The 14,669-nt window shown below is 54.1% G+C and overlaps 1 protein-coding gene across 1 annotated transcript; it reads right to left on the reverse strand.

Moving 5' to 3' along the window:
• Window positions 1–416: 416 nt before the first annotated feature.
• On the reverse strand, window positions 417–6,690 carry GNB3 (G protein subunit beta 3). The gene is made up of 9 exons (XM_064155862.1): window positions 6,613–6,690; window positions 6,061–6,099; window positions 5,770–5,876; window positions 5,601–5,664; window positions 5,338–5,500; window positions 5,166–5,232; window positions 3,360–3,561; window positions 2,065–2,281; window positions 417–1,254 (listed from the first exon to the last, which is right to left on the reverse strand). Exons 1-9 carry the CDS (start codon window positions 6,667–6,669, stop codon window positions 1,148–1,150), a joined length of 1,023 nt encoding a protein of 340 aa, XP_064011932.1. The 5' UTR covers window positions 6,670–6,690; the 3' UTR covers window positions 417–1,147.
• Window positions 6,691–14,669: the final 7,979 nt, after the last annotated feature.

Raw genomic sequence — 14,669 nt, forward strand, 5'->3', positions numbered from 1 at the left:
ACTGGAGGGTGTGGACTCTGGGTATGTGGTGCAAGGAGTAGGGGCAGTGGTTTTAAACTAGAGCAGCAGGGTAGATTTAGACTGGACAGTAGGAAGAACTTTACTATGAGGGTGCTGGAACACTGGATGGTGTTGCCCAGAGAAACTGTGGACACCTCATTCCTGGAAGTGCTTAAGACCAGGTTGGATGAGGCCTTAAGTGATGTAGTCTAGTGAGAGGTGTCCCTGCCCATGTTCCCTTCCAACTTCAAGCCAGTCTTTGAAGACAAGGGTTTAGGAACACATAGGCAGAGCAAGGCTGGTGGATGAGATGTTCTCTGGCTGGGGTCAGCAGGCACTGTTAACAGGAAAGTTGTGTTTGCAATAGCTCATTGCAATGCTAGAAAGAACACAGCCTGCAGTGCTTATGTGAGCTTGCTTTATTTGTCAGGGCTATGAAGAGCTAGAGCAGACTTGAAAACGGGTTGATGACTAATGGGTAGACAGGGTCACCACACAATGCAGGAGTGAGGCAAAAAGAAGGAACAGCAAGAAGCATACAATACATAAGAATAGAACATTCCCTGGTACTTTGCAGGTCTGAGGGCTTCCTTTCCCCCATCTATGCATAGATAGACTTGAACTAAGTCGAGCCTGGTGTTATGCTAGCTTTTGGTTTGAGGTTGCTTGATAGACATCTCAGATCCAGGATGTCTCTCAGGCTGTCTGGATAGCTTTCCAGGGAAGCTAGGTAGAGTTAAGTCAGGGACGGAGTTGTTGGATGAGAGGTCTTCTGAGGGATGGATTTCAATGTGGGTAGAGGTGTTTGAGGGAAGATGCAGGGTGTCTGAAGTGTGCTGTAAACTCCTGAGTCATAATGAACTGTATTTTGCAGGTCTTTGAGCCTGCACGAGGCTGGAACCCGCTGGGCCTGTTTAGAGGTGGAGAGAAGGGCCAGTGCACGTGCTCCTGCTCCTCAGCTCCTGCTCCCCCTGCTCCCCATCCCCAACCTATCTTTTCCACTCTGGAGACCCCTACAGTGACCTGTGTCTAGAGACAAGTGGGAGTGGTAGGTGGGCGTTTCGTTTGCGCTCAGCTGGCTGTGCTGTTCACTTGGGCTCGGGCTGCGGCCGTGCTCCTGCTGTGCTTCCCCTCTCTGCTGCTGTCCTCAATTCCAGATCTTGAGGAAGCTGTCCCAGGAGCCAGTGGCAACAGCCATACCGTCTGCTGTCACCCCGAGGCAGCTCACTCTGTTGTCATGGCCAGAAAGGATTCCTATGAGGGTAGAAAGAAGAGAGGTCAGGAAGAGAAGCAGGGCCTGGGAGAGATGAAGTTGTTGAGCGTGCTGAGGACATGCATTGTAGACTGTGTGCCTGCACCCCTCTGTGCTGTCTGCTCCTGCACAACGTTTTGGAATCAGTCTATGGCTAACAATAAGAGCATTTATGCATGGCATATAAAGCCACCACCCATGGGCAGGCCACAGAATATTCATGGAAAGGTCTGGCTAGCTGCATCCCTGTGCGACTGCTTTTACATGGGAGCAATGGTAGGACTAAGAAATGAGGGCATCACTGGCAAGGCTGAGGAATAGCAATGCTGCTGGAGGGCTGCACTCTACATTTTTGAGAGCCAGGGCCTCCATCTGGAAGAAAAATGGCACTTGGGTGGATTCTTTGTATCAGCAGAATCACAGATTATCCAAAGATGCTGGATACAAGCCCAGGTCCCTGCTCAGGCTGGAGTCTGGCCAACAAGGTGGCCTGGTGAGTAGCTGGAACTGGCAATTGGCAAAGGCTAGGAGAAAGCAGGAAATACTACTGGTGCTTATGAGGAGTTGTAGCTAACAGGAACCTGAATGGCCTTTTCCTCCTTGAGACTGTCTCGGCTTCCTTACGTTACCAACTCTAGCTCTGCACAAGAGTTGTACTGGCTGCGCTGTGCTGCTTAAGTGCAAAGAGGCTTCACTGGGTTTCAGTCGGTACAGGATGTGTCCCTTTCAGCAGACAGTGAGTGCTCTTCCTTGCCTTGCTAGGGGACAGAAGACCTTGTAGGGAGTGAAAGAGACCTCCAGGAGCCACTCACCCACACGCTCCGCTTTCAGAGCGTCCCAGATGTTGCAGTTGAAGTCGTCGTAGCCGGCGAGCATCAGGCGCCCGCTGCGGGAGAAGGCGACGGAGGTGATCCCGCAGATGATGCTCTCGTGCGAGTACACAATGAGCTCCTGGTCCGCCCGCAGGTCGAACAAGCGGCAGGTGGCATCATCCGAGCCCGTGCAGATGGCCTCGCCGTTGGGGAAGAACTAAGGAGGCCACACACCAGACTGTGAGCAGCCTGTGCCTTTCAGACTGCCTCGGCTCTTTTGCTTCCCTGCTCACCATCAGGAAACCACAGAGGTGGGAAAACCCAGTGGGGCACGGTACTGGATTGTAAAAGTTGAGTCTGCTGAAGGAGACAACTGATGCTTCCCCTAAGACCTAGGAGACCCCATCCACCTCAGGAAAGCAAATGACTTAGGGCTATTTCAAGACATCCTGGTGCTTGAGGAAGGATTGTGTCTTTAACTTCAGCTGTGAGTTTAGGGCTTGACAAGCATCCGTCATCCCTCAAAGAGGGTCTGGCATAATTCAGAGCCATGAGAGGCTTTGTCTAATTCTCATGCCCAGTCTTTGCTGTGTCCTTGCTCTGAGGTGCTAACAAGAGCTCCTCAGGGGTGAGTGTGGCAGAGTATTGTGGCTGGTAGGGCAGCTATAGGACAGGTGAGAACAGCTGCACTGGTTGAAGCCAGTGGAGGGTGGTTGAAGTAACAGATACTGGAGGAAGCTGGCACACATTTAGTTAGCCACTTGGACATATTTCTTGTCCTGCCATCTCTAGGGCTCTGTTTTGCACTCATGACTGAGGGGCATAGTTGCCCTGAATGTCTGTGCTGTCTTCTGTGAACCTTTCATTTCAGAACATCTTCCTGCTATCCCCATTTCCCACCTCTGCTCTCTGGAGCTGACTGAGACCCCTAGCTAAGTATTCCTGCCTGGTCTTGGGCCAGGGCTCCTGGAGCATGTCTGACCCATGGTTCCCAAAAGCTGCTATGAGCAAAGCTGAACCAACACTTGCATTAGGCTGCTGAGCTCCACAGACCAGAGTGTGATGGCTGAGTCCAAGCAGTGCTTGGAGTTAGATCCAGATGCTTTGGTGCCCCAAGGTCTGGAAAGATCCAGCTGTGAATTTCGGTGAACTCCCTGCTTCATGGGGCCACAGTCTCCTGAAACTCTCATTCCTCACTTGACCGTGACAGCTTCTTTCAATCTTGTCCCAAGACCCTGTTTCAGACCTGTTCCCTTTGCCCTGCCTCCCCCCCGCCGTTGCTGCAGCATACGTACGCAGATGGCATTGATGTCGGACTCGTGCCCGGAGAAGGTCTGGCGGCAGGAGCCCTCCCGCACGTCCCACAGTTTGGCAGTAGCATCGCAAGCCCCAGAGATGAAGAGTTTGAAGTCTGGGGAGACAGCCAAGCTCATACAGTCTCCAGTGTGACCGATGAACACTGTCTTCTGCTGCCCTGTCTCGATGTCCCAGAGCGCGCTGTGGGAGAGGAGAGGACTTCTCAGAGACAAGCCAAGCAGACAGGAGCTGCAGCACTGAGGAGCTGTCCCACTCACAAAGCCAAGGAAGGAAGCCATGGGCCTGGCTACAGCATGGGACAATATGTGGAGGGTGTCACTGGAACCAGCTGCACACAGCAGGATGCCTCCTCACAGTGTGCTGCTCAAACTTTTGCCAAAGTAGAAGAAAACTAAGCCTGGCAGGGTATGCGGTTGGATTCCTTGTTCCCATCACTGCAACAGCTGAAGGGAATACTGACAGGAGGTGACCCTGGGTATCCATCCAGGCTGGGGGTGATGACACTGAGAACAGCCCTGCAGAAAAGGACTTGGAAGTGCTGGTGGATGAGGAGCAGGTCATGAGCCAGCAATGGGCACCTGAAGCCCAGAAGGCCAATGGCAGCCTGGGCTGCATCTAAAGCAGCATGGCCAGAGATGGAGAGAGCTGATTCTGCCTCTCTGCTCTGCTCTGGGGAGACCTCACCTGCAGTGCTATGTCCAGCTCTGGAGCCCTTAACACAGGAAGGACATGGACATGATGAATAGCATGTGGAGGAAGCCACAAGGATGATCAGAGGGGTAGAGTAGCTCTGCTATGAGGACAGGCAGAGGGAGCTGGGGTCGTTCAGCCTGGAGAAGGCTGTAGTGACACCTTCCAGGACCTGAATGAGTCTACAAGAAGGCTGCAGAGGGACTGTTTGCAAAGGCCTGCAGGGATAGGAGGAGGGACAATGGTTTGAAATGAGAGCAGATTTAGATTGGATGTTAGGAACAAGTTCTGCACCATGAAGGTGCTGGAATGCTGCAACAGGTTGTCCAGGGAAGTAGTTGAGGCTCCATCTTTGAAGACATTGAAGCTGAGGCTGGCTAAGGCTGTGAGCAAGCTGCTCTAGCAGAGGATGTCCCTACTGACTGCAGTGGGGTTGGCCTGGATAAGCTTTGGAGGCCTCTTCCAAACCATTCCAAGATTCTATGAGATAAAAGGGACTCAGAGTCAGACCTATCTGCTGTGTCCACATGCTGGTGGGCTGCACAGATCATGTTCACAGGGACCCCACATTACAGCCAGGCAAATCAATCTGGTGGGAATCATAGGATCGGTTTTGGTTGGAAAAGAGGTTGGAGATCATCAAGTTCAATGAAATGGAACATTCTGTCTTGCCCTCATTCAGGAGGCTTTTCCAAAGGAGGTATCAGGATAGGTGATGGTGAATAAAGGCTCAGCAGTACTCACAGTCCTAGAACAGTGAGACCTGAGTGCTGGGGACCACAAGATTCTGGCACTGGCTTTTCAGGTGTCCCTTGCAGTGGGCAAGACTTGAGAAGTGGAGCACCTATATGGATGCTACATACAGTTATGAGGTTTTCTATCCTGGGATAAAAGACATTGTGAGAACTGACTGCATGGCTGCCACAGCCTCACCAAGAGACTTGCATCTTGACCTGACCTCAGCCAGGAAAAGAACACCTGCTCCTCCACAGGAGGAAGAGTAGAGCTGGCTTCCTAAAGTGCTCTGCATGGCCTCTCCGTGCAGGAGCAATTCCTGCTTAGTGGATATCCCTGGGATGCAGAAGGTAACTCACCATGTGGTATCTCCAGAGCTAGTCACAATATTGTTGTCGTCAAGAAATCGGCAGCAGGACAGGTAACCTGGGAAGCAGGGACAAGCATGTGTGAGCAACAGGCCAGGGCTGGAAGAGTGGGGTTTGGAGGCAGAGGGCACCCAGGCTGCAGGTAGGCAGCACACACACACACCTGTATGGGCTGAGAGCTCTCTGCTCACTTTGACGTTGCCTTCACGAGTCTTGAGGTTGTAGATGGAGCACATATTGTCGAGGCCCCCACAGGCCACAAAATTGCCTGAGGGGGCATAGGCACAGGTCATGACCCAGGAAGAACGCAAAGGAATGGCATGAACCTGGAAGGGCAAGAACCAACGCTGAGACTGCAGCAGCAGAGGCAAGAGAGCGAGGGCACCCACCCCAACCCCCGGCGTGCTGCAGCCAGGAGACTTCTACCTTGTTGGTTGTGTATGTGTCCCACACAATCAGTTTCCCATCTTGTGAGGCACTGACCAGAAGTCTGTGGGAGAGGAAGAAGATCATGTTAATAGCTCTCTTCCCAGTAGAGCCTCTTGCCCTCCACACCTGTGTGCTGCCCTGTGCCCAGCAGATCAGCATTTCTCACTTGGAGTCTGTGGACCAGTGCATGGCGTAGATCTTGGCCAGGTGCCCACGCAGGGTCCTTCGGGTCCGCATCTGGATGCGGCCAACAACCTCCATTCCAGACACAATCTGAGGAGACCATGAGGGGAGAGAAAGAATTAGTCTTGGACTGGTAAGAGCTCTACTACTCCCCACATCTCTGCCTCCTAACTCTGCTTCCCAGCTGGAGAGCACTCCCCAGCACTCCCCTTGGAGTGTTGCTGGCTGATTCCCCCCCCACAGACTCCCCTGCCCAGCCAGCCCTGTTCCTTACCTGAGCAAGCGTTGTGTCTGCACAGGCTTTCCGGGCATCCTGGGCAAGAGAGGAGCAAATGAGACAGAGCAAAGCTGTGTGATGAAGGCAGTGGCAGGAGAAACTCAAGAACTATGGCTGTGCTGTTGTTGGCTTGTGGCCACCACAGTGGGATCCCAGCCTGTGACTAGGGCACCTCAGTGCCAGTCAAACCTCAGGAAGCTGATACAAAAGCTGCTCAGCATCCAGTTCCCCATGCTACCCACTTTCTATGCAGAACACCAGCTGCCTCCCAGGCAGAAGAGGTTCTGGGGACACACTATGGTCTTTGCCCTCCCCCCCCCCCAATAACAGTGCCTGGGGCTATTTCTCATGTTCTCCTCTCTTTTCTCCCTTCCCCTCTCACTTTTCCCCCCACCATACTCTGAAGATCTCCATTAGCTGTGCAGGACTTCAGAAGTCTCAAAGGATGAAGGTGGAGAAAGCTCAACACTCAGGTTGTGGCAGGAGGGGAAGTGGGAGGCAGGGGGGCAGAGGCTCACTCAGCAATGTCATGGCTGTTGCCAGCATTACCGCAATCTGCTTCTTCAGCTGCTCAGCTTCCTGCTTCATCTGTTCCATTTCCCCCATCTTTGTGACCTAGGGGTGGCTTCTCCACCGGAGGCAGCCTTGATTCTGGGGAGATAAATGCAGGGAGAGAGATGTGAGGTAGAAAGGGCACTGATAGAACTGCTCAGTTGTGCAGATGTAGGCACCCCTCTTAAAGGCTTAGCAATCATTTCTTGGCCAAATCTGCCCTCTCACTTCTTTATTTTTACACTTTCCATTTGAAGCCCTACCAGGACCCGGGTCCTTCTCATCAGCTGATCCCTGCCCATGACCAAGCTGCACAACTCAGCTCTAGCAGGAGGAAATTTGATGGGGGCAAGAAGCCCAGGGGGGTTTCCTACTTGCTTCAGGCACAGCATCACCAGGCAATGCCCACCAGCTCTGTGACCACTAAGGAAACCTGGGGGCTGTTGAGGTGCCCTCTCAGGGTTCCTTTCTGGTTTCTCTTACCCAGAAAAATGAAAAGGTGGATGCCTAGGAAAGGATCTTGAAGTAACATGAGCAGATAAAAGTATTTCTCCTACTTTCCTAGGTCAAACTTTTCCCTGGTGTCTGCAGATAGAGGCAGCATGTGGGTCCTTGCTGCACTTCTCTCCTGTGCATCTGCCCCCACGTTATTTCTGCCCGTGTCAAGATTTGGCGTCCTCAGTATGCCACAGTGATGAGTTGTGCAGCTTAGTGGGAAGCTCTGCAAATAAGTACAAGTCCCACTGGTGGGCCCTAATTTTTGAGCTGGAAGTATCAGAAAATAACTGATTTATGTTCACCTAGGCATCATTCAGTGTTTTGTAGATCTTTGTCATGTCCACCTTTGTCCATCTCTGTCCATCTCTTTTGCAGACTACAGAGAACACTTAGTCACAGAATCACACCGTGGTTCAGGTTGGGACTCCCAAAGCTCATCCAGTCCAACCCCACAGCAGTCAGAAGGGACATCCTCCACTGGAGCAGCTTGCTCACAGCCTTGTCGAATCTGACTGTGACTATCTTTGGGGTTGGGGCTTCAACCACTTCCCTGGGCAACCTGTTGCAATGTTGCAGCACCCTCATGGTGCAGAATTTGTTCCTAACATCCAATCTAAGTCTGCTCTTCTCTCATTTCAAACCATTGTCCCTCATCCTGTCCATGCAGGCCTTTGCAAACAGTCCCTCTGCAGCCTTTTTGTAGCCCACTTCAGGTACTGGCAGGCTGCTATTAGGTCTGCCTGGAGCCTTCTCTTTTGCAGGCTGAACAACCCCAGCTCCCTCAGCCTGTCCTCATAGCAGAGATGTTCCAGCCCCCTGATTATCTTTGTGGCCTCCTTCAGATGGTCTCCATCAGGTCCATGTCTTTCCTGTGATGAGGGCTCCAGAGCTGGACACAGCACTGCAGGTGAGGTCTCCTCAGAGCAGTGCAGTCATCCTGCTCTAACAAACAGGTTGGACTAGATGATCTTCAGAGGTCCCTTCCAACCCCCACCATTCTGTGACTCCTCCCCTGTAAGGTGTCACACATCCTTTCACCTCTGTTGTTGGTCTCCAAGCCCTTGTCAGTTATTTCCAGCTTTTAGATGAGAGAATTTCACAGTGAGAGCAGTGAAGCAGTCCAGGTACAGATGCCCCATACAAGCACACAGCATCTCTGGTTTATTCTCGTTACCTGCACTGCAGACTTCAGCAGTGGCTCTAGAATTTCCCACTCTTGTGGACAAATCTGGTCTGTGATTATTTCAGTATTTCACCTGGGTAGATGAGTGTCCACATGTGCTCCAGCTGCTGTTCATTATCAGAACCAGTGCTTTGCCCCGAGGGCAACGAATGCTTCAGTAGGAGCTGCAGATTTTCTTCTAGTCCTTGTGGGTCACATCACCTCCATCTCCCTCTGGCCTGCTGCCTGCAGGCTTTTCTCTTCCAGCCACTGGGGCTTTGTTTTTTGCCATGCCAGGCTGCTCCCTTGCTTGTGGGCAAGCACATGGAAATAGCTCCCAAGTACTTTTGCTTGCTGCTTCTGGGAGCTCTTTGCAAAGCTCTTTGGCTTGCCCTCCAGATGTCCTTACCCTCAATGTCTCATTGGCTTCCCTTTGGTCCTCCAGACGGAATGAGGTTCTGCTTGGTTAAGGACTCCTACAGCACAGCTTTCAGCGTAGCAAAGACAGGCAGACAGAAGTCTCTTGTAGCTCCTGGGAGGCATGAGCTTGTCCCAGAGGGAAGCTATTTCAGGCTCTACCTTGCAGAGAGAGACTTGCACTTGCTACCTGCAGACATGAACAGAACCACAGCCCTGCTGTCTCTTCCCTTGCCTGCTCATGCACTGGACACAGTTGCTGATGTGGTGTGCTGGCCCCAGCACCCAGTGAGCGAGCAGGAGAGGAGCCTGGGCCAGCACTGCTGGAGCTGAGAGGCACCTGCCACAACAGTGGCCTGGGGCTGCTGGCTTTGGCTACACCAAGGGTGGGGATAGGCTATCAGCTCAGCTGGGCCTTTCCCACTGCCTTTTTCTTCCCCCAGGTGGACAGAAGAAGGGCAACGAGGCTGGTGAGAGACCTTGAGCACAGCCCTATGAGGAGAGGCTGAGGGAGCTGGGATTGGTTAGCCTGGAGAAGAGGAGGCTCAGGGGAGACCTTATTGCTGTCTGCAACTACCTGAGGGGTGGTTGTGGCCAGGAGGAGGTTGCTCTCTTCTCTCAGGTGGCCAGCACCAGAACAAGAGGACACAGCCTTAGGCTGCACCAGGGGATGTTTAGGCTGGAGGTGAGGAGAAAGTTCTTCCCTGAGAGAGTCATTGGACACTGGAATGGGCTGCCCGGGGAGGTGGTGGAGTCGCCACCCCTGGGGCACTTTAAGGCAAGGTTGGACGTGGCACTTGGTGCCATGGTCTAGCCTTGAGCTCTGTGGTAAAGGGTTGGACTCGATGATCTGTGAGGTCTCTTCCAGCCCTGATGATACTGTGAGACTATACTATGATACTATGATAGAACAGTGGGGAGAGGATTCCTACAGCAAGAACACAGAGCTGCAGCTCTGTTGAATGATGTTGGCCATGACACAAAATGATGGAATGGTAGGGGTTGGATCCAGTCCAACCCTCTTGCTGAAGCAACTTCACCCAGAGCAGGCTGCACAGGAACAGGTCCTGGTGGGTTTTTAGTCTCCAGAGAAGGAGACTCCACAGTGTCTCTGGCCAGCCTGGGTCAGGGCTGTGGCACCTTCAAAACGAAGTTTTTTCCTTTATGCTCAGGTGAAACCTCCTGTGTTCCAGCTTGTGCTCATTGCTCCTTCTTCTACCACTGGACACCACTGAAAAGAGCCTGGCCCCATCCTCTTGCTCACACCCTGTAGATTTTGACAAGCATTGAGAAGATTTATTCTTGGTCTTCTCTTCTGCAGATTAAACAGCTCCAGGTCTCCCAGGCTCTCCTCCTCAGAGAGAAGCTGCAGTCCCCTCAGCATCTTTGTGGCTTTTGTCTGAAACTCCACCTGCATGCATTTCTTACTTCTCCTTTGGGAAGAGGCTGGGGAAAGCCTTGCAACTTCCATCAGGAGGCTGCAGGTCCATCTGATTTTGTGGCATTTGCTCCCCAGCTTTAGTGAGGAGCTGCAGAGACTGTGTCTGGCTCTGGATGCTGCCTGCCAGCACACCAAGTAGCAGATCTGACTTTCCAGCCACCCTGCAGCAACCAGCCCTGCAGTTTCAGTCTACACCACCACCTTTCCCTGTTCTCCCTAGAACTGCTCCTGTCATCCCTCCATCCATCCGTAGTGTTGGATTGCCTTTTCCTGCGGGGCTACCTCTTTGCTCTGACTGCTTCCAATCTCCTGGGCTTGGCCCCCAAGCTGTGCAGACTGTCAGACCTTTGGCCATCTGAGATTGCCTTCCATTCACCTACCCTAATCTGTCTTTGTGGACTTGTGATTTTGCCCACCCTGACCTGCATGGAGTTGAGAACCTTGTTCTGCCTCCCAACTGCTGCCTCAGGTGGGGATGTCTGCACCTGTGCTCCTCATTATCCAGCGGGTCTGCAGTTTTCCATGCATCTCTCCTGCTTTTTCCCTGTTCTCTTCCCTGCCCTGGGCATTGCTTTCCCCACTGTTGCACTGGCACAGGAGTGCCAGCTCGCAGGTGCCCACCCTTTGACGTTGTGCTGGCAGCTGAGGGGCTTTCCAAGGAGATCAAAGGGCAGAGGACGGATAAAAAGGGCTAAATATAGAGAAGGTGCAGCTCAGGTTCAGGCCTCTGTCCAAACCCTTAAATCCTTTTGAGGGAGCACTAAATGAAGTTGGGAATTGTTCTCAGCCTCAGAGGACAAGGATCCATAGATCAGTGATAATAATAGCTCCAGCTTTGCCTGTCCCCTCCTCCCATGGCCCCAGTGCAGTCTGTGCACAGTGAGTTACCTGATCCCCGGGGGAGTGCAGCTGCCTCCCCGGAGGCCCAGGGGCAGGTGTGCAAAGAGTCACAGTCATGTAAATCTAGGGCAGGAAACGGGGACCAGAACGGGGCAAGAACACAGGAAAGGGGAAAGGAGGTTGAAGGCTGGCGAGGGCAGCCGTGGCTGTGGGCAATGAGACCTCAGGGCTACCTATTTCTTGTGGATCCAAGGATCACTCCTGGCTGCTCCTGGCCGCAGCCCAGCCTGGCTTTAGTGGGAAAGGCTTCTCCCAGAGCACACTCGGTGCTGTCCAGAAGGGCTCTTTCAGGTGGGTGCCAGGCCATAGGGGAAACCAAGTCCTGAGACACCCTGGAAAAATCAAGGCACCCACTGCCAGCCCAGCACTGTGAAGAGGATGTTGGCACCAGCACTGGCCCAGAGCTGTGCCTCCTACAGGCGTCACTGAGGAGCCTGTCACTGCCACACACAACTTTGCTTTGGTTCACACAGCACTCTCCTGAGCTCTACCTTGGCTGCGTTCATCCTGTTCACAGTTCTTGGGTTTAACTTCTTTGCTCTCCAACATGTCTGTTCCTTCCCCTTCTGCTTTTTCTGGCAAATCTGGAGGCACCTGCAGCAGTGCTCCTGTTTGTGGGCAACCACGCTCAGCCTGAGCCCCTGCTCATAGCAGACCAAGTGCCTCTCCTGTGAGGCTGAGGGGGGGAGTGGAATCATCTAAGACTTTTCAAGGTGGTGGCTGTGTCCCTTGAACCATGCCACAGCAGGGGCCCAGCCTGCACCCCAGGGGCTGTCCTGCTGAGCCACCTGCATCGCTCCTTTCTGGGGCTCAGAGCACCAGAGACAGGTGAAAACAAAGAGGAGGTGGCCCCCGCTGGGGAGGGAGAGGTCCCTCTGAGGGCTACTGGGGGAGGGCAGTAGACAAGGGAAAGGTGCAGGAGGGGCTGAGTATTAAGAGGCAGCATCTCTGGGTCTCTGTGTAATCCCCGGCTGGCCTGGCATGCTCGCCCTGGTGACCCTGGGCTCCTTGCAGAGCCGGATACAGAGATGATCCTCCCTCTCCTGTGCGGGAGATCAAAGGCCAGGGTACAATTACCCTACTCTGCCCCTTGCTTCCTGAGGGCTGCTTCTCCGTTTGGAAAAGCAGCCAGCGGCACAGAGGTGTGCACAGGGGAGCAGCAGGGATGCAGGGCGGTGTACGGGTAGCAAGTGCCAGGCTCTTCGGCAGAGGCATTACCCTCCTGTCCCAGTCTGGAAACCGGTGAGAGTTACCTGCCAAAGGGAGAGCGACCAACCCTACCCCAGCCCCTCAGCATCACAAAGACAGCTCGGCCCCAGCCCACATTCCTTCCCCACCATGATCTTCCCTCCCACGTCCTCTGATGGAAAGCTCTTGTAAAAAGAGTCCTCACAGAACCACTCCAAGAACCTCGGCGTCGCAAGTGCCACTCACCAAGGTGACCTCGAGCATCACAAGGCAGTATCCTTACCGGGAGCTGTAGAGCGAGGTGGGTTGCAGTCCCCCCGGGCTGGGAGCCTCACGGCACTGCCTGCCCTGCTGCCAGCGGCTCCCCCGTTGCTCAGGAGCCCCTTGTCCTCTGCAGCTGCCAGTCGGTTCTGCTGGGCCACCCAGCAAGTCCCTCGTTCCCTCTCTGCTCCTCAGCCTCTCCCCGGACTGATCTCCCCATGGGTTGCTGGAAGGCTGTGGCCGGGAGGGGTTGTGGGAGGGCTGATTCCAGGAGCAGCGTCAGGCAAATTAAATCAGACACCAGCGACTTGGGGAAATCGGATTGGGATGTAATGCAAAGCAGGTGGACGGGGAGGGCTGCGAAGGGAGAGTAGCAGGCAGCTCCTGAGGGAAAGGGACCCCGGCAGGCGGGTTGGGCTTCCACCCTCCATATCAGCAACCAACTAATAAAGCGAAGATTAGCCAGAACAGGCTGGGATTATCAGCTGCTGGGGCTGGGGCAGGTCCACAGCAATTCCCGTTTTCCTGGGGACAACGGACCGCTCCTGTCCTGGGGAAGGGCGGGAGGAGGGATGGTGCCACCCACGCTGGCCCTGCCAGCCGAAAAGAGGGGGCAGGGCTGGAGCCACCCCCTGCCTGGGCAGCACGCTGGGCTCTGCATGGGGAAACCAGAACCGGGCAGAGGGGCCAGGGGCGGTGGAAGATTTGGTGGTGTGCCTTTTGGCAGCCACTTTGGTGGGATGCTGCAAGGAGATTATCTTGGCCTCAATCTCTTTTAATCTCTCCCGCAGCTTTGGCCCAAGCCCGAGATAAATACCTTTTAACGGATCTGAGCTGACGTCAGGAGGCCATCAGTCTAATCACCCCAGCCACCTTTGGGCAAAGCAACCCAGGGATGTGGCCACTGGCCCTCATCCCTCCACACGTCCTCATCGCACAGGAGCCGTCCGGGTCCCCCGCAGGAGTCCCTGGAAGGGACCGAGGAGCGTGGAGAGGTGATGGACGCCTCGGCAGGGAGAGGGAATCGTCTCTCTTCCGTGACCCTGGGGAGGACAGGAGGCATGGAGTGCTCCGAGGCAGGCTTCCCACGTTTGTGTCAAGGAAGTGCCAGGTTTCAGCCTAAGGAGAGACTTCCCTTTCCACGAAGCAGGGGCCCTGTGCCAACAGTCATGGTGTGACCACGCTCCCACCTCTGACACTGCCAGCTCTGGCCCTATGGAATCACACAGAACAGATCTGCCTGCGAGAGACCTCCAAGATCATCTGGCTAAGAAGGGTCATCACTAAACCACGTCCCTAAGCACCAGGTCCACACACTGCTTGAATGCCTCCAGGGGTGGTGACTCCAGCACTGCCCTGGGCAGACCATTCCAATGTTTGAGAACCCTTTCAGTGAAGAAATATTTCCTAACATCCAGCCTGAACCTCCCCTAGTGCAGCTTGGAACCATTTCCTCTGGTCCTGTTGCTTGACACCGAGGAGAAGAGGCTGCCCCCTCCTCACTCCAGCCTCCCTTCAGGCAGCTGTTGAGAGCAGTGAGGTTTCCTCTCAGCCTCCTCTGCTCCAGACTGAACAACCTCAGCTCCCTCAGATGCTCCTCACAGGCCATGTGCTCCAGGCCCTTCACCAGCCTCGTTGCCTTCTCTGGACACACTCCAGCCTCTCAATGTCCTTTCTGTGGTGAAGGGCCCAGAACTGAACACAGCACTCGAGGTGTGGCCTCACCAGTGCTGAGCACAGGGGGTGATCCCCTCCCTGTCCCTGCTGCCCACCTTGTTTCTAATACAAACCAGGATGCCCTTGGCCTTCTTGGCCACCTGGGCACTGCTGACTCATGTGCAGTCAACTGGCAACCAATACCCCCAGGTGCCTCTCCAAGCTGCAGCTTTCCAACCACACACCCCCAGGTCTGTAGCTTACCACAGGGTTGTTGTGACCCAAGTGCAGGACCTGGCACTTGGCCTTGTAGAACTTCATACCATAAGCCTTGGCCCATTGGTCTCACCTGCCCAGATCCCACTGTAGAGCTATCTGCAAACTCACTCAGGGTGCCTCAATCTCCTCATCCAGATCACTGATAAAGACGTTAAAGAGGACAGCCCCCAGCACTGAGCCCTGGGAGACACCACTGCTGACTGGGTGCCAGCCAGACTTAACTCCCTTCCCCACCACTCTTTGGTCCCAGCC

This window comes from Pogoniulus pusillus, chromosome 15 (genome assembly GCF_015220805.1).
Source record: "Pogoniulus pusillus isolate bPogPus1 chromosome 15, bPogPus1.pri, whole genome shotgun sequence".
Classification (NCBI taxonomy): Eukaryota; Metazoa; Chordata; class Aves; order Piciformes; family Lybiidae; genus Pogoniulus; species Pogoniulus pusillus.

What these genes read in the sequence shown, in the direction of transcription:
- GNB3 (XM_064155862.1), bottom strand. Translation starts at nt 6,669, where the DNA reads ATGGGGGAAATGGAACAGATGAAGCAGGAAGCTGAGCAGCTGAAGAAG. An exon ending in CACTGGTCCACAGACTCCAA is followed by an intron (nt 5,665 to 5,769) that starts GTGAGAAATGCT and finishes CCTCTCCCACAG; the next exon opens with ACTTCTGGTCAGTGCCTCAC. An exon ending in ACACATACACAACCAACAAG is followed by an intron (nt 5,501 to 5,600) that starts GTAGAAGTCTCC and finishes TTGCCCTTCCAG; the next exon opens with GTTCATGCCATTCCTTTGCG.